This window comes from Gopherus flavomarginatus, chromosome 8 (assembly GCF_025201925.1).
Source record: "Gopherus flavomarginatus isolate rGopFla2 chromosome 8, rGopFla2.mat.asm, whole genome shotgun sequence".
Taxonomy (NCBI): Eukaryota; Metazoa; Chordata; order Testudines; family Testudinidae; genus Gopherus; species Gopherus flavomarginatus.
Window position 1 is genome coordinate 66,069,398 of NC_066624.1, and position 22,646 is coordinate 66,092,043.

The 22,646-nt window shown below is 47.2% G+C and overlaps 1 protein-coding gene across 5 annotated transcripts in view; it reads left to right on the plus strand.

Moving 5' to 3' along the window:
- Positions 1 to 3,084: 3,084 nt before the first annotated feature.
- The window catches only part of INPP5D (inositol polyphosphate-5-phosphatase D), an 88,214-nt gene continuing 68,652 nt past the window's right edge, over positions 3,085 to 22,646 (plus strand). For 4 of the 5 annotated variants that reach the window (XM_050965250.1, XM_050965252.1, XM_050965251.1 and 1 more), the window contains exons 1-2: positions 4,825 to 5,046; positions 15,729 to 15,792. In XM_050965250.1, the coding sequence (XP_050821207.1) occupies positions 4,892 to 5,046; positions 15,729 to 15,792 (219 nt within the window). In that variant the 5' untranslated portion in view covers positions 4,825 to 4,891. Of the gene's footprint in view, positions 3,229 to 4,824; positions 5,047 to 15,728; positions 15,793 to 22,646 lie in introns of those variants that run through there. The other variant, XM_050965253.1, reaches the window with a different exon arrangement.

Genomic DNA, 22,646 nt, shown 5'->3' on the forward strand with positions numbered 1-22,646 from the left:
TGCATGTGTTACGGTAAGTGAGGCTAGAGAACAGACTGCTGTCTCTGGGTAGGGCAGCATGATTCACACTCCATCCTTTGGGACCCAGGCATCTGACTCCAGGGGGTCCACACACACTAACCACATGGCAATCCCACTGTAGTCTTTTTCCCCTATGATAGGACTCACCCACCAGCAGCATGAGAACTAGGCCGCATCCTCTTTTGAAACAATGTCCTCCACATGCCACTAGAGACTGTGCTGCAGTTTATGGTAGTACAGTGGGATTCATCTTTTAACGACATAAGAGCTGGACTGAGTGCTATTTTGGGGCAGTGGAATCTGCATGGTATCCCTCCGGGATGCCACCTGCCATCTTTTTGTGAGGACCACCTCAAATACATGTGGCACACCCCAGCTTCTCTGCATGTCTGAGCTGGGCTGTTCTGCACAGCTGGGCACAGTCGTGCCTTCTGCCATATACGTGGTACATGCCATTGGCAGGGGTGCCAATTGAGAGGCAGGGCCACCGGTGGGGAAGAAGGGGGAGTTTGCCCCAAGCCCCGCATTTGAGAGGATCCGCAAACTGAGTGGTGTTGTGACCTGGTGTGCCGGTTTGCAGTGCCAGTCACTGAAATGTGGCCTAGCCATTCCTCCATCATGACATTTGAAGTTAAAGTGGTTCTGCTGTGAATACCATGTTATAGCTCTCTGGGGCATCCCTAGCTGGAATTAGCACAACTGAAGGAAGAAGCAGCTCAGAGTCTTCCAAAAGCTGACATCTTGCTGAAGTACCTGCAGCAGTATTTTCAGCCACAGATAAATGTTAAAGAGACGAATTAGTCTTGTGACCGAATCAGCTGGGCTCGTGCCTTTTCAGGAGTGCACCACGGTGCTGAGAATTTAAAGCCTCTTATTACCTGGCATGAACTTCCAGAAAATCAGCAGAACCTGTAATATAAGTCAGCAGCAAGGTTAACCTTGTTCACCAGCTCCACTCACTGTGGGGCTGCTCGTATAGTTACTGTATGGAAATCTCCTGGCTGTGTTGAGCAGTGGTTTACCATTGCCTTGATATTTGGAGCTCTGTTGCTTCCTGCTGCAGCTACCATGTAGCAGTGGCGGCTTGTCAGCCTAGGCGAGTGAGACACGCCCAACCAGCAACTTCAGCAGCAAACTCCCCAAAGCTGCATTTACTGTGTCTATTCACTGATGTTTAAGGAAAGTTAATCATGTGCATATTAAATAAGGGACGTAAGTTCACAAGCAGTGCTTGTGATTTAATGTAAATGTCATGCTACTCACTCTCTCCCCATCCCCATTGTGAAACGCAATGCCAGAAAATGTAGGGCTCTGGGTGAGGCTCAAATCCTGGTATAGGCAAGAGTGCCTCAGGAAGCTGCCTTGTTGCCACGGCGACATACCAGACCTAGAAGTCTCTTTCTGAGAGCATGTGGCAACCATGGGCTTGGTGAGGCTGTGGCAGGATTGCAGCAGTTAAGGCCAGTTCCAACAGCAGGGCTGCTGGGGGCCCCCCTTCCAGCACTGACAGAGCTCCACAGCTGAGGGTCCCAAGACACAAAGGCTCAAGGTGTGGGGGAGGCTGCAGTCCTCCTGGCCCAGTGGACTGCAAGGAGGACAAGCTGCGCAGGAGGCCACTCTGCTGCTGAATGTTTCTGCCCAGGGACAGCTCCCACATTCCTGGCTGGTGAGGGAGGGAGCAGTGCCATGACAGCAGAGCTGCAGAGGGCTCCCTGCACAGCCGCAGGGCTGGTGACACTGGATCCCTGAAGACGCAAGGTGCGGCAAGGGGACTGCAGTCCTGGCAGGGCAGAGCAGAGACACACCCCAGCTAGGAGTAGGACATATACTAAAAATCGTGAGACTTTGTGGTATGTGCTTCACCTATCAAAGAAGTCATCAGCCACCACTGCAATGCAGGGAAGCTTCAGCAGCGCGCGCCATGGCAGGTCCTGAGAAGCTGACCCAGCTTGTGGCTAGCAGGATGCTGCTATGTGTAGGACTGTGCAATTGATTGTAACATCCCCTTTTCACACTCAGGCACTTTATGCCAGGCAGAAAAGTGCTGTGCCAGCTCACTGGAACCCCTTGAGCTCACAACCGCTGTACAGTACCTGAGGCCACACCCAGCCCACCCAAGTGTTTCACAAACATTGGTGATAGTGCCTGCCACAAGGTCTTTCGTATGGCACCCACTGAAGCAGTGCAGTCTACAGTAGTTACGCCTCAGTATGGACAGGAAACCACAAGCATTGCAGCCATGCCAGGTCAGCTATTCTCCTACCTCATTCTCACAATGTAGGGCCTTGTATATGGAAATAACTCAGAAGGCCTGAGCTCAACAGCAGTACTGGACCCTATGGAGGCTCTGAATGCACTGGTGCAACTGCAGCTGTCAGGAACATGGGGCCAGATTCTGGGCCAAGCCTCCTTAATTTTCCTCCCCCCAAAACAATGACCAGTCCAGTGCAACTCCAGGTTGCTCTGTTATATTCTGCTGCCCTTGTTCTAAGGGTCTGTTCTGGCAATTGGGGATATCTGGAGCTCAGTGACTCCCCAACCATGTCCCTTGTAGCACGGCCACCTCACTTACCCCAGCCCTGGAAGGGGGGTTGGGTAGAGCTGACACTGCCTCTGCACCTCATGGGGACTCCCCATGCAAGCAGAATCCAGAGCAGGCAGTTAAGCTGGCTCTCCAACCGCTTTGAGTTGGGGCCAAAGTGTGCATGTGCCAGAATGGTTCTGTCAAACGCAGCTGGTTGTAAGTACAGGTCAGACAACCAAACATGTCACACAGTCAGTGTCCTGCAATGGTTTGCTTGCTGTGGACACACCCTTGGTTGTCATGTTCACTGCCTTGGAGACCAGTACTGAGCATGCCAAAGTGAGCACAGTGCCGGGACAGGAACCTAGAGAAGCCATGTATAGACAAAGAAAGGGGAAGTGAAAGCACCAGCCTTCCTCTCCCTTTGCAGACTGCCCAAGTGTTTCCGTCCCATCCCACCTTGGGCATTCGGAGTCTGACTTACCTTTGAGTGCAACTAACGCTGTGTCACAGAGGCAGAAGTGCGGTTGTTGTCACCAGAGCCCAGGACAAAGTTTGCCTCTAAGACTGACTTGTTTCCAAGCAGGCTGAGCATAGTTTACAAGGTTCCTTTAAGTCCCATATGACACCCAGCTAGATTTTCAGGTCAGATTGTATTGAAGATTAAAGCAGCAATACAGCAGGTAAGAAAGGAGCGCTCTGGGGACAGCAAGCCCAATGCTAATAATCCTGTTTTTGTTTATTCTCCTAGGGGGCCCTTGGTGGGTATGAGGGGAAATAATAATCTCTAGCTCTTACACAGCACTTGTTAACAGTAGATCTCAAAGTGCTTCACAGCCTTCAATGTATTTATCCTCCCATCACCCTGTAAGGCTGGCCAGGGCTATTATCGCCATTGTACACAGCAGGAACTGAGTTACAGAGAGACTAAAGGTCTGTCTATACCAGGAGTGGGCAAACTTTTTGGCCCAAGGGCCACATCTGGGTATGGAAATTGTATGGTGGGCCATAAATGCTCATGAAATTGGGATTGGGATGCAGGAGGGGGTGAGGGCTCTGATTGGGGGTGCGGGCTCTCAGGTGGGGCTGGGGATGAGGGGTTGCGGGTGCAGGAGGGTGCTCCAGGCTGTGACCAAGGGATTCGGAGGGCAGGAGGGGGCTCCGGGCTGGGGCAAGGGGTTGGGGCATGGGAGGGAATCAGGGGTGCAAGTGACGCTTACCTCAAGCAGCTCCTGGAAGCAGCGGTATGTCCCCTCTCCGGCTCCTATGCGGAGGTATGGCCAGGGGGCTCTGTGCACTGCCCCGTCCGTAGGCGCTGCCCCTGCAGCGCCCATTAGCCACAGTTCCCAACCAGTGAGAGCTGCGAGGGTGGCGCTTGGGGCGGGGGCAGGGCACAGAGCCCCCTGGCTGCCCCTAAATATAGGAGCCGGAGGGTGGACATGCTGCGTCTTCTGGGAGCCTCGGCACACACGCGCAGAGTGGCCTCCGAGCACACTCCCTGGCTGGAGCAGGGGAGCAGAGCAAACCCCAGGCCCCACTCCCCAGCGGGAGCTTGAGGGCTTGATTAAACTGGCTGGAGGGGGCACGTGGGCCATAATTTGCCCACCTCTGGTTTATACTATAGCTGCTTTTGCTCTGCTGCTGTAGTGAAGATACTTCCTCTGTCAAGGCAGTCTACCTCTCCTAGAGGCTGTTGCTAGGTTGACAGAGGAATTTTTCCATCGATGTAGCCGCATCTACACTGGGGGTTAGGCTGACCTAGCTGCGGTGTTGGTGTGAAATTTTTCCCTGTCCTGAGCAACGTAGCAGGGTTGATCTAATTTTCAAGTGCCGACCAGGCCTAAGTGCTTTGCACAAGGTCACCCAGGAAATCTGTGGCACAGCTAGGAATTGAACCCTGATCGCCTAACCTCTAGGCTATGACCCTAACCACTGGACAGAGACAAGGAAAGTGAGAGAGGAGGAAGGATGGGGATGGAGAAAGAGAGGGCCTGGCTCAGCTCTGTTACAGTGCTGTAAATCAAAGGGAATTCCAGTGAAGTCCATGGAGTTGCTCTGAAGTGGGGGAGCAGAACTGTGCCCTAGGCTGGGACTTTCTGATGCAGAGTAGTGGGGACACAGGTGGTTAACCACTTGAGTTACGGTGTTGAGGGGGAGCGGAGGCTGGAGGAACGTGTCATTTTCACTCTGAGCTGTTTGATTTCTGAGGAAGTCGTCCTCGGCTTGGTTTCCTTTCCCTCTCTGTACCATTGAAACAGGAAGCTAGTGAGCTGCAGCTGCTGAGTGTTAGTGAGACACACGAACGGCTCTGGCAGCTTCTAAACACTGACAGCTGGTTTGTCAATAATGTTTCCTCCAGCTCTGGCAATGGATCAGTGCTGGTACCATGGGAACATCACTCGCTCCAAGGCTGAGGACCTGCTCTCCAAAGTGGGAAAGGATGGCAGCTTCCTAGTGCGGGCCAGTGAGTCGATCTCCTCGGCATATGCACTCTGTGTTCTGTAAGTATGGCTCTTACCTTTCGTGTGGCTCCAATGCTCCTGCCTGCCCTGTGTAGGGACTACCCCTACCTCCTCCCCAGCACAGAGACACAGCCACCCCACCTACCAGGAAGGTGTAACCCACCATGCAGTGTGGTAGGTTTAACCTGGCCTGGCCGCAGAGTGTGATAGAGGGGATTGAAAGAAACCACATTTGTGACAGTTGTTGTGGAACAAACCACACTAGTGAGGGGAGGCCAAAAACCCCTGATTCAAAAGGAGACAAAAATCCAAAGAATGTCTAGTGGATTGATGCATTCGGAGATGGGAAACCATCCTGTTATCTCTGGTCTGTCTGAATGATCCTCCCATCTGGGTCTTGTTCTCTTTGGAGTGGGGAAAAAACCCCACCTGAGCATGGTGCCCACGAGGCATTCTCTCCCATTGAATTACTCACAGCTCACTGCATGTTTTATACTGCAGGTTGGTCATTAAATGTCTTGTTCACTTTGGCAGGTGTACTTTACATGTGCAGGTAGCTTTGCGTGCCAGCACTAGTCCTTACGGAGGCTGTCTCTGATTCAACCTGAACAGGGACGTGGCCCTACAGAGGATGCTAAGGATGGTAAAAACAGGGGGGGAAATCTCCCAGTGTCCTTAGCAGCTATTTCACTCCAAGTCAAAGACCCTTCCCCTGGAATGAAGATTAGGGATTGAATTGGAGAGATCAGTGCCTCTGGTCTTGTTTGATTGAGTGCAGCTGGTATACTTGGTGTCAGGAGAGGCTGAAGGAGAGAGAGAGATCAGATTCAAGAGTTTGAGACTTTCTTAATTTTGTCAGAGAGAGCCATCATACCATGGAATCATAGGGCTAAAAGGGACCACAAGGGTCATCTAGTATAACCCCCTGTTAAGATGCAGGATTTGTTGTGTCTAAACCATCCAAAGCTGGTGTCAGCCTAGGAGAAATCAAATTAGCCTGCTGGGACCCCAGGCCTAACAATCATTTCATTTCACAGCCACTGGGAACAGACTTTAAAAAAATCTCACCATGTTTTTCTTAGTAATCAAATAACAAGCAGGTTTCTTGTTGCTGCTGCTTCCTCTTTAAAGTACATTAGTCTCAGTTCTAAAAAGAGGTGCTGCTGCTTGAGCTGTGGTCTAACCGTCTGCCTTTGAGCTCCAGCCTCTGAGGACAGTACAGTACACGACAGAGGGTGTGAGTCTCAGAAAGAGTGCATGGGGCAGGCTAGCATGTCCTACTACATGTATGTTGGATGGTAACAGGATGGTAGTGGTGCAGAGAGGGGAGTGCACAGTGGGGAAAGCATGCATGTGTGTGGAGAGGGGGCTTATGGAGGGAAGGGGTGTGCATATGGAGGGGAGGGAGTGTTTGGTAGATGTGTTTGTGTATGGCGAGCAGAGTGAGAATGGGTGACTGCAGACAGGGAGCATTTACATCTCTGGGGTTGGGGGTTGTCTGCATGTAATTTAGAGCTGGTGCCAAAGTCACATGTTCCTAAACTATAATTTGGAATAAATAGCACAAATTGGCTTCTTCAGGGGCTCTTGCAAGATCCCTTTTATTTGCTTTGAACAAACACATACACAAACAAAATACTGTTCGCAGACACTAGGAAGCTGCGAATATTTGCATCAGTTTTCTCTCTGAAGTGTTTGCGTAGCCATCTTTGAAAGCCCTTTGTTCAGTTTTGAGAGACAAGGAATCAGGGAACAGAAACAACATGGTGACCAAAGTTGTCTAAAATGGAGGCCAAAAGTCAGGCTCTTCGGTCCATATTTAGATACTTAAATAAGTGGGCTCGGTTTCAGAAGTGCTGAGCACCCAGCAGCTTCCTCTGAAGTCACTGGGAGCTGATAGGTGCTCAGCACTTTTTAAATTCAGGCCACTTGTTATTTAGGTGCCTAAATATACAACTAAGATCCTAACTTGTAAGCCCCCATTTTTGAAAATCTTGGGCCACGTGACTTCAATGACCAATCATGCAGCATGATTAGCGAATTAGGAGGAGAGAATGCTTGAAGCAGTGGTCGTGGGTGGACAGGTCATAAGCAAATTATAGGCCAAAATGTGTCATGTGACCCATGTGTTGATTACCAGGACAGTATATAAAATCAAGTCTGCTGGTGGATAATTCACGAAGAGAATAGGGACTAAACATGCTGAATAAATTGTTCACTGGGAATAGATCTCCCAGCTCAGGTGGCAACAACAAACCATCCCAGTGTCTCAGTGTTAAGGGTAAAGTGCTTCTCATGTTTACTGGAGCGGCTCAGAAAATTTTCAACTAAATACATTTTCATCGAAATATGATGATTGGTTGAAGCTGAGATGTTTTGTGGAGTCATATCAATTTTGATTAAGTTTTCAACAGGAAGACTTCTGAGCTCCAGGGCGCTGTGGTCTCTTCTGAGCTAAGAGAAAAAAAGAACCAAATAAAAATGCTGACCTTTTGGATACAAAACCAAACATTTCGACACAATTCTGCTTTGCAAAAACATTTGAAAGGTTCTACTATGGAGTGAAAACAAACTTCAGCACTTCAAAAGTTGTCACCAAGCAGACCTATCATTCTCCAGCCAGAGCTAGTGTTCACCTAGCAGCTCTGTTGAAATTAGAATGGAGACTTGAATAATTTTTTATCCTGCTGAGCCAAATAGATTTTCCTGGAGAGATGTTGCAGGAAAATAATGATTTGAATAACAACAGATCAAGGGTGTTTATGTGTGTAAGTAATAATGCCTTCTCTTCTTTTATTGCTCCAACAGCAGCAAAATAGAACTTAGACAAATTGTACAAACAGCAAATACACAGTGAATGCTCCTCCTCCAGACACTTTCATCCTCTGTTCTGTAGTCTGATCCTTATGACCTGATTGCCCCATGAAAGGCCAGGAACAGAGTGATTCTCCTTCTTTCCATGTCACTACTTGGTTTGCCCGTTTATGAACTAGAAATGACTACTGAGTTCTTGCACTCAAGGAACTCAACTGGAAATGATTGCCTAGCTCACAAACTCAAAAAGGGTTTAACAGCAAGCTGTGTCTGAAGCAGCATTATCCCTCCACTGGGACTGTCTGTCTTGATGTGCTTTTGTTCAAGAAGCTGGAAAACATAAACAGTTAGACGGGGAGGGAAGTTTGCGGGGGGGACTGTATTTTCCTTGTGTGTCTTTATTAAAAAAACATGGCTTTCCTTTAAGATCCTTCTAGGAAAATCACTATTTTAAAGACCAGACACAGTGGCTCTAGATCATGTACCAGTTGAAAGCAGTGCTAATAAATATCTGCAAAATCACTAAGTTGAAAGTTTGTGTGTTGGAACTCTTCAAATGTAGCACTATGAGGCCATTTAGTGATGATAAGAATTTCTTCCAGGCCAACCCAAAAAGAAGCTCCCTTGCAGGACTTAACACCTCTTAGAGAGTTTGTCCCAAACACAAAGGCACCAAGACCTGGATGGACCAGTATTGCCTTCATCTACTGGGCAATGAAACTGGAAAAGGCCAGGGTGTTGGGTGTGATAAAGAGCAGATGTTTTGAGGGGCGAGGGGCTTCCTTTCATACACCTGAAGGCACTAGCACATACTGTGATGGGGCAAGGCCAGATGGCTACAGTAAAGTACTGAGGAACAGGTATGTTAGCCCCAGGCTAAACAAATCCCTAGGACCATGGTAACCAAATGGCCGTTGCTCCAGGTTAATCAAGGCACCTGGGGCCAATTAAGATCTTTCTAGAAGGCAGTGGAGATAGCTACATTGATTAGAACACCTGCAGCCAATCAAGGCAGGCTAATCAGGGCACCTGGGTTTAAAAAGGAGCTCACTCCAGTCAGGCAGGGAGGAGCCAAGGAGAGGAAGCACATGTGAGGAGCTGTGAGCAAGAGGCACAAGAAGCTGAGACTGAGAGGGTGTGCTACTGGAGGATTGAGGAATTATCAGACAATCAAGCATTATCAGACACCAGGAGGAAGGTCCTGTGGTGAGGATAAAGAAGGTGTTTGGAGGAGGCCATGGGGAAGTAGCTCGGGGAGTTGTAGCTGTCATGCAGCTGTTACAGAAGGCACTATAGACAGCTGCAATCCACAGGGCCCTGGGCTGGAACCCGGAGTAGAAGGTGGGCCTGGGTTCCCCCCAAACCTCGCAACTCTTGATCAGACACAGGAGGAGTTGACCCAGCCTGGGTTCCACCAGAGGGGAAGATCACTGAGGTGAGCAAATCCACCAATAAGCTCAGGACCCACCAAGGTAGAGAAGGAACTTTGTCACAGTACATAAGCTCATTTTGGTGCTGAAACCAATTAGAACACAATGGATTAAGAGGACTCAATCCTTCTGACAAAAGAAAATTCCACTCTTTCCAGGACATGTCTCCAATTAAAGACATTTCATGCTGCCACCTCCTTTGGCCTCTTATTGGAGACTAAGTCATGCAAAATATTCTAAATGCTGAAAAGTCCTTGGCAGGAAGATGTCCCCTCCACCTTGTGAATAACTGAAGATCTTTGCTGAGTCTTGTCTCCACTAAACATGTATAGAAATACTTCCCACTGCTTCAGTCCAGCCAGGAGTACTTCTGTAAATATCTGTAGCGTCAGATAAGGCCTTAATAGCCCACAAAATGTAATAAATTAAGGTTGGAGAGTGATTGTTTTGGAGCATTTTGCACCTCTCATAAACATTACGTCCATTGGGTGGTGTCCTGTGAATTCACCTTTTAAAGGCATAGGAATAGCTGAGATAGTAGAATTGTAGACATTAACGGAGCTGTGGCATTTATCTTCTATCAGGAGAAAGGGATACCTCCTGAATGGAACTCAAATATTGTCTAAGACAAATGCCCATCCAGACAGGCTTTGGAGGCATCCTGTTACCAGGGAGGTAATACTCCTGCATGAGTTTGGAAGTTCCTTCCAAAATCCTTAGTTCTACTCCTGAGTAAAGGAGTAGCGCTTTGCTATGTGACCTTGGGCAAGTCATTTCTAGCTCAGTACCTCAGTTCCCCCATCTGTAACGTGGGCATAATGATGCTGACTTCCTTTGTGACTTAGAGCTCTCTGGATGAAAAGTGCTCGATGAGAGCTGGTTATTTGTTTTCTGTGTTACCAGTGGATGATCGGCTCAGTGATGGTCCAAGAGAAGGGGACCAGAGTTGTGATTCCCTCCAATATCTCTCCAGTATCCAAGGGTGCCACATGTGAGCTGTTCACAGTGGTATCAGCTGAATTCCTAGGGGGGTTGCCTATCTCACTGTGTATCTGTACAGTGCTTAATAGACCAGGGTCCTGATTGTGGTTGGGTCCTATAGTTGCTACCATAATATACACAGTAAAAAGCAGTTCCGATTTGCAGCAAGGCCTTAGCCACACTGGAAGAGGAGTGGAAATATGTACCCACTCCCCTTTCCCTCTTTTGCCTTCAGAAGCTGGTGCAGGGGAGGGAGCTAGGAGACAGATGAGGAAGCATGTTGGGACACATTTAGCCTCAGGAAATTGCTTTGATGGGTGCTGCATATGCCATCAATATGTCCAAGATCAGAAATGCTTGTGGCTTTCCAAAAACATTCTGAAGAAACATCTCAAAGAGAATCTTTTTAGGTGAAAAGTGAAAGTATCTAGGACCAACTGTGCAGTCGTCATGCTGCTTAAGAGTTAAAAGCTTAAGAGCAATGAAGTTATAACAACAAAGCAAGGCAGATAAATGGAGGTTGTTAGCGAACTGTTTGATTCACAGCATTCCGCATTTGTGCATGGCTGAGTCATGAGATTGCTAAGGAGGATTCCCACAGGAAGAGCCACTTTTGCTCACACCATTCATTTCTCACCTTATAGCCTTTTGTTAGCTTCCCCTGTAGATGTTCCTCTGGTTAAATATTTCTAATACTACTGTAACACCCTGTCTCAACAACCTCTGACAGCGGGTGCCTGCCATCTGATTGTGCACCCAATGTGCTTTGATGGCCTGATAGTCATTGAGCTGGTTTGTTTATCAGTTTCATAATCTCCACACACACACATTTTCTCTCATCAGCTACATAAGCAGTACTGTTCTCATCTCAGCCCCTTTTTGCATAGTTGCAGGAGGAAGTGGTGGAAGAGTTCTGCATTGACAGATAAAAACAAAGCCAAATCTCACTCCTGGGGGGAGTTCCCCAACTGGTGTCAACTGTCATAGCGCCATTGACATTAAAGGAGCTCTGACAGCTGACATCAGCTGAAGAACTGCCCCAGCTGGGTCTGGGAGCACTGAAGAGATGTGGGTAGGTGTGTGAACACCTCAGATCACTTCACAATGAGCCCTCAGACCTGTTGTGGGGTGGCACTGGGCTCCGAAGGGCATTCCAGCTCTATTCTTGTGCATCTTACTTAAAAGAACCCAGGTTCAGAGAGAGATGTGGCTAAATCCTGTGGTCAGCATTGAAAATCTCACCCCAATGTGTGAGTAACTTGGTTTTATGCTCTGTCTGACTCCAAATGCAAGGCTGTATAACCCCTAAGAAATCTCTCGCTCGCTCTTGATGTGATTCAGAAAAGTCTAGTTTAAATAAACATATGAACCAAATCACAAAGGAGAAAAGTATATTGGCATGCATCAACCAACCCTCCTCCTCTGGAATGCTGACCACTGACCACCTTTCCTGACCCTCTGGGGCTGGGCTGCAAGCCTTATCAGTTTTGCCCCGGGGATGCTAAAACAGGATTGAGATTAGTTTTTGGAGGTAAATGGGGTTGAAATGTGTGTCCCTGGTTGGCACAGAGCCAGTTTGTGGAATGTGTTTTAACTTAGTGCTGGGTGTGTGCTGAGAGCTGTTGGATCACATCTGTAACCACTGGAAAGTAAATAACCATGTATTCCTCCATTGTGCTGGGAGCAGCCCCCCCAGGCATTATGTGAGCTCAGCAAAATTCAGCAGCCATTGAGGAAGGCTGCACATTCTGCATGACTTTGCCATCAAGTTGGTCTTCCAGTTCTTGACAACTTGTTGATGTGTCCCTCGTTGGACAAAGACCGAGCACCCCCTTTAGACAGGAGTCCAGTTCTGTTTTCATCTATGTCTGGTGCAAATGAGTTTAGGCCACAGAGTGGGGCAAAGTCAGAGCAAGTCTAATTTGATTTACTGCCCACCCTGGGGAGGTGGTAGAAGAAAGTGTGCTTTATGGCTGTTCTACTTGCACTAAATCACTAAGGGTATGTCTACACTACAGGATTATTCCGATTTTACATAAACCGGTTTTGTAAAACAGATTGTATAAAGTTGAGTGCACGCGGCCACACAAAGCACAATAATTCGGTGGTGTGCGTCCATGTACCGAGGCTAGCGTCGATTTCTGGAGCGTTGCACTGTGGGTAGCTATCCCGTAGCTATCCCATAGTTCCTGCAGTCTCCCCTGCCCATTGGAATTCTGGGTTGAGATCCCAATGCATGATGAGGCAAAAACAGTGTCACGGGTGATTCTGGGTAAATGTTGTCACTCATTCCTTCCTCCGTGAAAGCAACGGCAGACAATCATTTCGCGCCCTTTTTCCCTGGATTGCCCTGGCAGATGCCATAGCATGGCAACCATGAAGCCTGTTTTGCCTTTTGTCACTGTCACCGTATGTGTACTGGATGCTGCTGACAGACGCGGTACTGCAGTGCTACACAGCAGCATTCATTTGCCTTTGCAAGGTAGCAGAGATGGTTACCAGTCGTTCTGTACCGTCTGCTGCTGTCATGGGTGCTCCTGGCTGGCCTCGCTGAGGTCGGCCGGGGACGCAAAGACAAAAATGGGAATGACTCCCTGGGTCATTCCCTCCTTTATGGTTTATCTAAAAATAGAGTCAGTCCTGCCTAGAATATGGGGCAAGTGTACTAGAGCCATTGCATCAGAGAACCAGAGAGCACAGCCACTCCGTGTCAGATCCCGCAGAAATGATGAGCTGCATGCCATTCTAGGGGGTGCCCCTGCAACAACCCCACCCTTTGCTTCCCTTCTCCCCCAACCCTCCTGGGCTACCGTGGCAGTGTCCCCCCATTTGTGTGATGAAGTAATAAAGAATGCAGGAATAAGAAACACTGAGTTTTTAGTAAGATAAAATGAGGGGGAGGCAGCCTCCAGCTGCTATGATAGTCCAGGCAGGACATTAAACAGTGTGGGGGAGAGGAGCCCAGCATCCCACTGCTATGATAGTCCAGACAGTATAGAATCTTTTCTTTAGACATGAAAGGGGGGCACTGATGGAGCTCAGCCCCCAGTTGCTATGATGAGGATGGTTACCAGCCGTTCTGTACCATCTGCCAGGAATAACCGGGAGTCATTCCTATTTTTACTCAGGTGCCCCCAGCCGACCTCACCTGAGGCCCGTCAGGAGCACTCACGGGATGATGACGAGGACGGCTATCAGTCCTTTTGTACTGCACCGTCTGCCACCGGGGAGGGGAGAGGATGCTGCTGTTTAGTGCCGCAGCACCGCAGTAGACATAGGGTGACATTGAAAAAAGTCAAGAAACAATTTTTTTCCCTTTTTCTTTCACGGGGGATAGCGGGGGTAAATTGACGAGATATACCCTGAACCACCCCGGACAATGTGTTTGATCCTACAGGCATTGGGAGCTCAGCCAAGAATGCAAATACTTTTTGGAGACTGTGGGGACTGTGGGATAGCTGGAGTCCTCAGTACCCCTTCCCTCCCTCCATGAGCATCCATTTGATTCTTTGGCTTTCTGTTACGCTTGTCACACAGCACTGTGCTGTGGACTCTGTATCATAGCCTGGAGATTTTTTTCAAATGCTTTGTCATTTCGTCTTCTGTAACAGAGCTCTGATAGAACAGATTTGTCTCCCCATACAGCGATCAGATCCAGTATCTCCCGTATGGTCCATGCTGGAGCTCTTTTTGGATTTGGGACTGCATGGCCTCCCGTGCTGATCAGAGCTCCACGCTGGCCAAACAGGAAATGAAATTCAAAAGTTCGCGGGGCTTTTTCTGTCTACCTGCCCAGTGCATCCGAGTTCAGATTGCTTTCCAGAGCGGTCACAATGGTGCACTGTGGGATACCGCCCAGAGGCCAATATCGTCAATTTGCGGCCACACTAACCCTAATCTGACATGGCAATACCAATTTCAGCGCTACTCCTCTTATCGGGGAGGAGTACAGAAACCGGTTTAAAGAGCCCTTTATATCGATATTAAGGGCCTTGTGGTGTGGACGGGTGCAGGGTTAAATTGGTTTAATGCTGCTAAATTCGGTTTAAACGCGTAGTGTAGACCAGGCCTCTGTTGGTTTCAGTTCACGCTCATTGTTATTTCAGTGCAGGTCTCTGTATGGACACTTACTTCAGAATAAAAATATCCTATTGTAATTCAATTTAAATTAGTTATTTAGTTACCTTGGCACAAATTTGTGTGTAGACCAACCCTTTGATTTACTCATGCAACTCTGAATTTGGCCTAGTGTCTGGAATTTCTGCCTTTTCATTTCTTTCTGGCATGCCCACTCTTCTGGCAGCCAGAACTAGGTGCTGTTTTCTTTTTTCTGGCCAGTAGAGGAGTTGAACAACTCACTCTGAAGATGAGTCCATCATCACTTTCTGATTTGACATCTACAACATGATGAAGTGCCCCCAAGCTTAAGCACTGTAGGATTTTGTTAATTAATATGTCCTCAGGAAATGAACAGATATTTGAAACCCTTGCGCGAAGTAATGCATATTGGAAAACATAATCCCAACAATACATATAAAATGATTGGGTCTAAATTATCTATTACCTCTCAGGAAAGAGATCTTGGTGTCATCATGGATATTTCTCTGAAAACAACTGCTCAACATGCAATGGCAGTCAAAAAAGCTAACAGAATGTTAGGAACCATTAGGAAAAGGATAGATAATAAAACAGAAAATATCATAATGCAACTACATAAATCATGGTATGCCGACGCCTTGAATATTGCATGAAGTTCTGTTTTTCCCATCTGTAAAAGGATATATTAGATTGGAAAAGGTACAGAGAAGGGCAACAAAAATATGTAGGAGTATGGAACAGCTTCCATATAAGGAGAGATTAAAAAGACAAGGACTGTTCAGTTTAGAAAAGAGACGACTGAAGGGGATTTGATAGAGGTCTATAAAATCTTGACTAGTGTAGAGAAAGCTGATAAGGAAGTGTTATTTACATCTTCACATAACACACACAACTAGGGGTCACCCAATGAAATTAATAGGCATAGGTTTAAAATGAAGTATTTCTTCACACACCGCATAGTCAGTCAGTAGAATTAATTGCCAGGGAATGTTGTGAAGGCCAAAACTATAACTAGGTTAAAAAAAGAATTAGATAAGTTCATGGTGGGATAGATCTATCAATAGTTATTAGCCAGATGGTCAAGGATGCAACCCCATACCTTGGGTGTCCCTAAACCTCTGGCTGCCAGAAGCTGGGAGTGGACAACGGGATGGATCTCTTGATGATTGCCCTGTTCTGTCTATTCCCTTTTAAACTTCTGGCATTGGCCACTGTCAGAAGACAGGTTACTGGGCTAGATGGACCATTGTTCTGACCCAGTATGACCATTCTTATGTTCTTATTAAGTCAACAGTCTATGTCAGGGTCCTCCGTTCAATTTCTGTTGTTATAGAATAATGCTATGATAAGATTCCCCTGTAGATATTTTCTAACAGCCTCTCCTCCAATCTCTTCCAGGTTCCGGAATTGTGTTTATACCTACAGGATTCTACCCAATAAAGAAAATAAGCTAATTGTCCAGGTAAGCCATACTTGAATGCAGACACCATACCATAAAAATGTAGCTGGCTTAGGGCTTGTCTGAATGGGACTTTAGAGCACGGCCAGCCAGAATGCAAATCTACAGCCCCATGTGGACCCTACTACAGTGCTCCAAAAGTTCCAAGTGCACTTTGCTTTACTGCTGTTTGAAATGGAAGTACCATATATACTTGTCATTAGCCCGTTTGTTTATAAGCCGACCCCCCCTCCCAAGATGGATAAGTAAAAATAGCAAAAACTGTATGACCCTTTCATAAGCCGACCCTATATTTCAGGGGTTGGAAAACTTTGGTTCCCAGCCCATCAGGGTAAGCCGCTGGCGAGTCCGGACGTTTTGTTTACCTGGAGCATTCACAGGCACGGAGCCCCTCAGCTCCCGGTGGCCATGGTTTGCCATTCCCAGCCAATGGGAGCTGAGGGACTCCACACCTGCAGATGCTCCAGGTAAACAAAATGACAATGTATTAGATATTCAATTCACTGATTCCATAGAGTTTAAAATCATCAAATTTTGGTGTAGACCCATTTTATAAGCTGACCCCCGCTCTTTGATGTGTCTTTTTTTTTTTACCAAAAATATTTGGTGAGTAGGCTGAGTATATACGGTATGTCAAAGTACACTACAGAATTTGCAACACATTAGACGTTACTGCACAACAAACTAGATTCACATCCTGGCTTGCCAATTGGTGATGTACCGCATAGACAATCCCTGACACTTAAGATTGTTCATATGTGTTGTTTCACCATAGCTCTTACACTAAAACAATTAAATGTGTTAGTCAAAGTTAGTCCCACTGAACCCAAGACTAATCTCCTTCTCCAGGCCTTAGCCCACTTCTACCATGATACTCCACTGTACCAGTACACTCATAACCTCTCTGACACATCAGCTTTCAATTCAACAATACAACTGCTCACTGTGAACACAACAAATAACTGAAAAATCAAACTGCAGTGAAGGACCTGAACTCCAGCCTTCTAGCAGTACATTATTTTATAACTTAATGACAATTAGCATCCTAAAATCACAAAGTTAGCATCTCTACACACCTTGCACTAGGCAGAGAATACAAAGTGAACTACAGACTCAGAATTTAAGAGGCAGTTTAATCCAGTGGGTTGGCACTCTCAGCAGGTTTCTATTCCCAGCTATCAGTGACCAGCTTTTCACAGGTCATTCCACTTCTGTTCCCTCTCCAACCCTTTGTCTTGCCAATTTAGATAATATGAACTTTGGACCTTTATTTTGTATAGTGCCTTGTACAGGGGCAGGCAAACTTTTTGGCCTAAGGGCCACATTGGGTTTCAGAAATTGTATGGAGGCAGTGCCTCCCCAAACAGCCAGGCATGGCCCGGCCCTGCCCCCCCATCCGACCCCCCCTGCTTATAGCCTCCAACGCTCCCCCCGGGATCCCTGCCCCATCCACAGCCCCGTTCCCTGATGGCCACCTGGGACCCATCCCCACCCCCTGCTCCCTGTCCCCTGACAGCCTCCAGAACCCCCGCCCCTGACTGCCCCCTGCCACCCCGTCCAACCCCTCCTCTCATTCCTGACTGTCCCCTGGGAACCCTGCCCCATCCACACCCCCTGCTGCCTATCCTCTGACAGCCCCCAGAACCCCTGCCCCTGACTGCCCCCCACTGTCCCATCCAACCTCCCATCTTCTTTCTGACTGCCCCCCCCTGGGACCTCTGCCCTCATTCAACTTCCCTGTTCCCCACTCTCTGACCGCCCTGACCCCTATCCACACTCCCTCCCCCTCACCACCACCCCAAACTCCCCTGCTCTCTATCCAACCCCCCCACTCCCTGCCCCCTTACCGTGCTGCCTGGAGCACCAGTGGCTGGCAGCGCTACAGCTGCGCCACCCGGCTGGAGTCAGCCATGTACTGTGCAGCACAGAGCACCAGGTCAGGCCAGGCTCTGCAGCTGCGCTGCCCCAGGAGCTCACAGCCCTGCTACCCAGAGCATTGCGCCGGCGGCGCAGTGAGCTGAGGCTGTGGGGGTGGGGGAACAGCAGGGGACGGGCTAGGGGCTAGCCTCCTGGGGCAGGAGCTCAGGGGCCAGGCAGGAGGATCCCAGAGGCCGGATGTGGCCCGTGGACAGTAGTTTACCCACCTCTGGCCAAGCACACGGGGATCGCTATTTGAGCTGGACTTCTTGGTGCTACTGTTGCACCAATGAGGATAACACAGATTCTAATTTAGGTTTACATTGGGACTGTTAAAAAAATCATCTCACCCAGGCAATACAATGAAAGAAAGCTATACACACATGTTATTGGCGTGTACACCTGATACATTGCTTAATAAGGTGGCAGGATGAAGTTAAGTTTGTGCAGTGTGATTTTGATTTTTGCCATGTTCACGGAGGGTTTTTAAGTGAAAATAAGCATGCTAGAGAGGATATTAGACTACCGAAGTGGTTGCATGCCATGATGGTGAAAGACCGGGGCTTGGGGTTGGTCTTGTGTTGGGCATGGTTGCTATTATTATTTATAGGGCTGTCAAGCAATTAAAAAAAATTAATCGCACTTCTAAACAATAATAGAATAGCATTTAAATATTTTTGGATGTTTGCTACATTTTCTAATATATTGATTTCAGTTACAACACAGAATACAAATATTTTTATTACAAATATTTGCACTGTAAAAAACCAGAAGAAATAGTATTTTTAGGGCTGTCAGTTAATCGCAAACTCATGCGATTTAACCCAAAAAAATTAATCATGATTAAAAAAAAATCTCAATTAATCAGTTTTATTTGCACTGTTACACAATAGAATACCAGTTGAATGTATTAAACTGGATGGTTTTTCTACATTTTCATATATATTGTATTCTGTGTTTGAAAACAAAGTGTATATTTGATTACAAATATTTTCACTGTAAAAATGATAAAAGAATTAGTATTTTTCAGTTCACCTCATACAAGTACTGTAATGCAATTTCTTTGTCAATATATATGAAAATGTAGAAGAACATCCAAAATATTTAATACATTTCAATTGGTATTCTATTGTGTAACAGTGCGATTGAAACAAAAACTGTGATTAACCGTGCTTAATTTTTTTAACCTCAGTTACTTTTTTTGAGTTAATTGCCTGAGGTAACTGCGATTAATTGACAGCCCTAATTATTTATATTACAATAGTACCTGGAAGCCCTAACTGCGGTTGGGGCCCTATGGTGCTAGAGGCTGGATACAGACGTTGTGAGAGGTGGTCCCTGCCTGAAGACCTTATAATCTAACTAAACAAAGCAGACAAAGTGGGGGGAAACTAAGGCAGGGCTGCCCAGAGGATTCCGGGGGTCTGGGGCCATCGGCGGCAGGCAGCTCCAGTGGACCTCCCGCAGGCGTGCCTGCAGAGGGTCTGCTGGTCCCGTGGCTCCGGTGGAGCATCCGCAGCCATGCCTGCGGGAGGTCCACCGGAGCCGCGGGACCAGCAAGCGGCAGGGCGCCCCCCCGTGCGGCAAAATTCTAGAGCCGGCCCTGTTCGGCGGCGGGGGGCCCTTCCGTTCCGGGACCCACCGCCAAAGTGCCCCGAAGACCCGTGGCGGGGGCCCTCCGCTGGCAAATTACCGCCGAAGCAGGACCCGCCGCCAAAGTGCAGCCCGCTCTTCGGCAGTAATTCGGTGGTGGGGGACCCCTGCCGTGGGTCTTTGGGGGACTTCGGCGGTGGGTCCCGGAACAGAAGGGCCCCCCACCGCTGAATTACCGCCGAAGACCGGGTTGCACTTCAGCGGCAGGTCCCGCTTCGGCGGTAATTCGCTGGCGGGGGATCCTTCCCCCCGGAGCAGAAGGACTCCCCCGCCGGCAAAGACCGGGAGCGGAAGAAGCTCTGGGGCCTGGCCCCGCAAGAGTTTTCCGGGCCCCCTGGAGCAAGTGAAGGACCCCGCTCCAGGGGCCCCGAAAAACTCTCGTGGGGGCCCCTGCGGAGCCTGGGGCCTGGGGCAAATTGCCCCTCTTGCCCCCCCCCCCCAGGCGGCCCTGAACTAAGGCACAGAGTGGCAATGACTTGTCCAGGGTCACGCAGCTGGTTGGTGCAGAGCTGGGACTAGGACCCAGGACTAGTTAATGGTGTCCTTACTTTTTAGCATATTGTGAGGAAATACAGTTAAGGAGCCTTAACTCTAAATAAAATTTGTTTTAGGGAATGGGAATTTCCTGATTTTTTTTATATATACATATAACCAACCCCGCCCCCAGAGTAAATGCTGGAGCTGGGCACCTAGGTGTGAGGGTCTAGAAGCTGGGGTGGGGAGGGTAACCAGAAAGGGGGGATGTGGAGGCAAAATTTTGCACATCCCATGGAGAAAGCCTTAACCAACATGCCAAGTTCCTCTGGCTGCTGCTCCAGGCTTTTCACTCCAAGCAGCAGCAGCCCTGAGGGTGCTGGCCAGCTTTGAGAAGCTGGAGCATCAGCTAGAACATTGTCTGCCCATAGTGTAAAGTTTTTTTGAACAGAGCAGCTCTGATTGTTTCCTGTGCTCCAGGACCTCAGCCTGTCTCCATGCCCTGCTGCACCTTTTGCCCATATCCCATTTCCACTGTTCTTCCCAGCTTTCTTCTTGTGAACTGTAAACACTCATCCATGAATTAGCAGTTTACTTGAACATTTTCAGCAAACTTCTTTGTGTTCAGAATGAGGGCTGCATATCTGGGGAGGAGACATAGTGTTATTCATACACAAGAGAGAGCTAATCCTGGCTTTGAGTGCTTTGTGCAGCCTTTACTTGGGAAATGCTATTGCACCTCCATAATTCCTAACACACTTCATGACAGTGAACAAGAGCATGAAAAATATATATTTACACCACCCAGCCTTGAAATAATATGCACATGAAACTAAAACCACACCCCACCATCCCATGCACAATTAAACCTCCAGGGAAGGTTTCTCTGTCTGATAAGTGCAACCCTGAGCTCCAAATTCAAGATTAATAGGTATTAGTTTGGTGGCTCGATTTCTGAGGGTTAGTGCTCTCTGGGAAATGTATAGAATCAGTGGATGGGCATAGCCTTTAAGTCCACTGGATCTCTGTCAGGAGGGAGCACTGTAAGCCCACTGGATCAATTGATAGTAGTCACTGGATGCAGTTAGTGATACTAAGCTTCCACTGGGTCTACTTGAGAGTGATCCACTGAAATCCAGTTTCTTCAGGCGTCATCAATCATCATGAGGTCTGTGTAAAATAATTTCTGGGATTCCACTGAATCCGTAACGTCATTGTTTGGGATTCTGATGGATCTATAGGAGGCAAAGGGACTATGGTAACATAGCTTTGTATATTTGGGTGGGCTAAATACACTACTGTTGATTCATATTTTCAATAACACAGCATACGCCCATTTTTAATATGCATTATTCTATATCTGTGGGATAAAGCAGGAGTATTTGCCCTCTTCTGTAAAGTGAACTGCATAATCAAAACAAACGGAGACTAGGCAAAAAGCTCCTGTCCCGTGCTGCTGCCTTCTGATCTTGACACATTGCTCCAGCTGGGCAAGGCATCAGATCCATGTTTGATTGCCTTCTGCAGTTTTTGTCTGATCCAAAATGCTTCACATGGTTTAGAAAGACATCTTACAAAAAGTCAAATTCATCTGTGCAATGCTGTAATATCTATTAAGAGAGGGGAGTGAGTATTTTTTAAATCCTTCATTTAAAAAAAAAGTATAAAAATACAGTGGAATGAATAAATCCTTGCACTCCGTACAGCAGTCGTCATTCCCAGCTTCATGACAAAGGGGCACCAACACACATATCTATTGTTTTAATTTTTTAACAACTGTTTTGTTTTTTAAAATTGATGCAGGAAAGACTCATGAGATGAGGTCCATGTACGTTAGTTACAAATATAGGCCCTGATCCTGTAATCTAATGTGCAGATGTAGATAGTTATGTCTGCACTAAGGCCATTTGAAATTAATCAGGTGCAGGTGGATTCCCAGTACAGATCAACTCAGGATCAGGGCCATAATCTACTGGAAATCTTTAGTGGTAATGCTAGATAAGAAAGACATGATATTTTGCACCTTCATAGATGGTATCTGTGTAATGCTAAATGTTAGGGTATTTTCCCTGTTCTACCATATGAAGCTACTTTCTCCCTTAAAGTTGTCTCTGACAGTTGTTTTCATCTTTCAGACTATGGGCAAGGTGCATTAGTTTCCATTTTCTAATTAGAGCTGTCTCTAATAGCATTGTCTTCACCCACTTCTTAGGGCTGGTCTACACAAGGACATGCAGGAAAGTAAATCTGAATTAACTAAAGATGTAAATTTAAAGTGGATTAGTTAAACTGCATTAGACCTCTGTGTGGACACTCTCATTCAGACTTAAACTAAATAAGACCACTTTAGTTTTGAGTGAGCGTGTCCATACGGGGATCTAATGCAGTTTAACTAATCCACCTTAAATGTATACCTTTAGTTAATTCATATTAATTTTCCTTAGTGTCCCTATATAGACAAGCTCTTTGTGTTTCTTGGGAGATTAAACTCATCTGACTATTCCAGTGATTTTTTTGGAGAGGAGTTTATCTTTGTATTCAGGAAAGACCTTTGTAGACATTTCTTCAGGATTTTTGTAGTTGTGACAGGTATGTATTAGATAGGATAACTTAGCTGCTGGCAGCTCTTAATAGCTTCAACATCTTTACAACAGTTGCTAACCCAGCTTCCTATAGATGCTGTGGTGCCCACTAAAATCAGTGTGAGGTTTTATTTTGGGAAAATTGTGAAATGATCTGTCTGGTGTCCATGTTGATGTACTGATTGCTCTTTGTGTACAAACAAACAGAACTTTGTCTTTATGTTAGCAGAG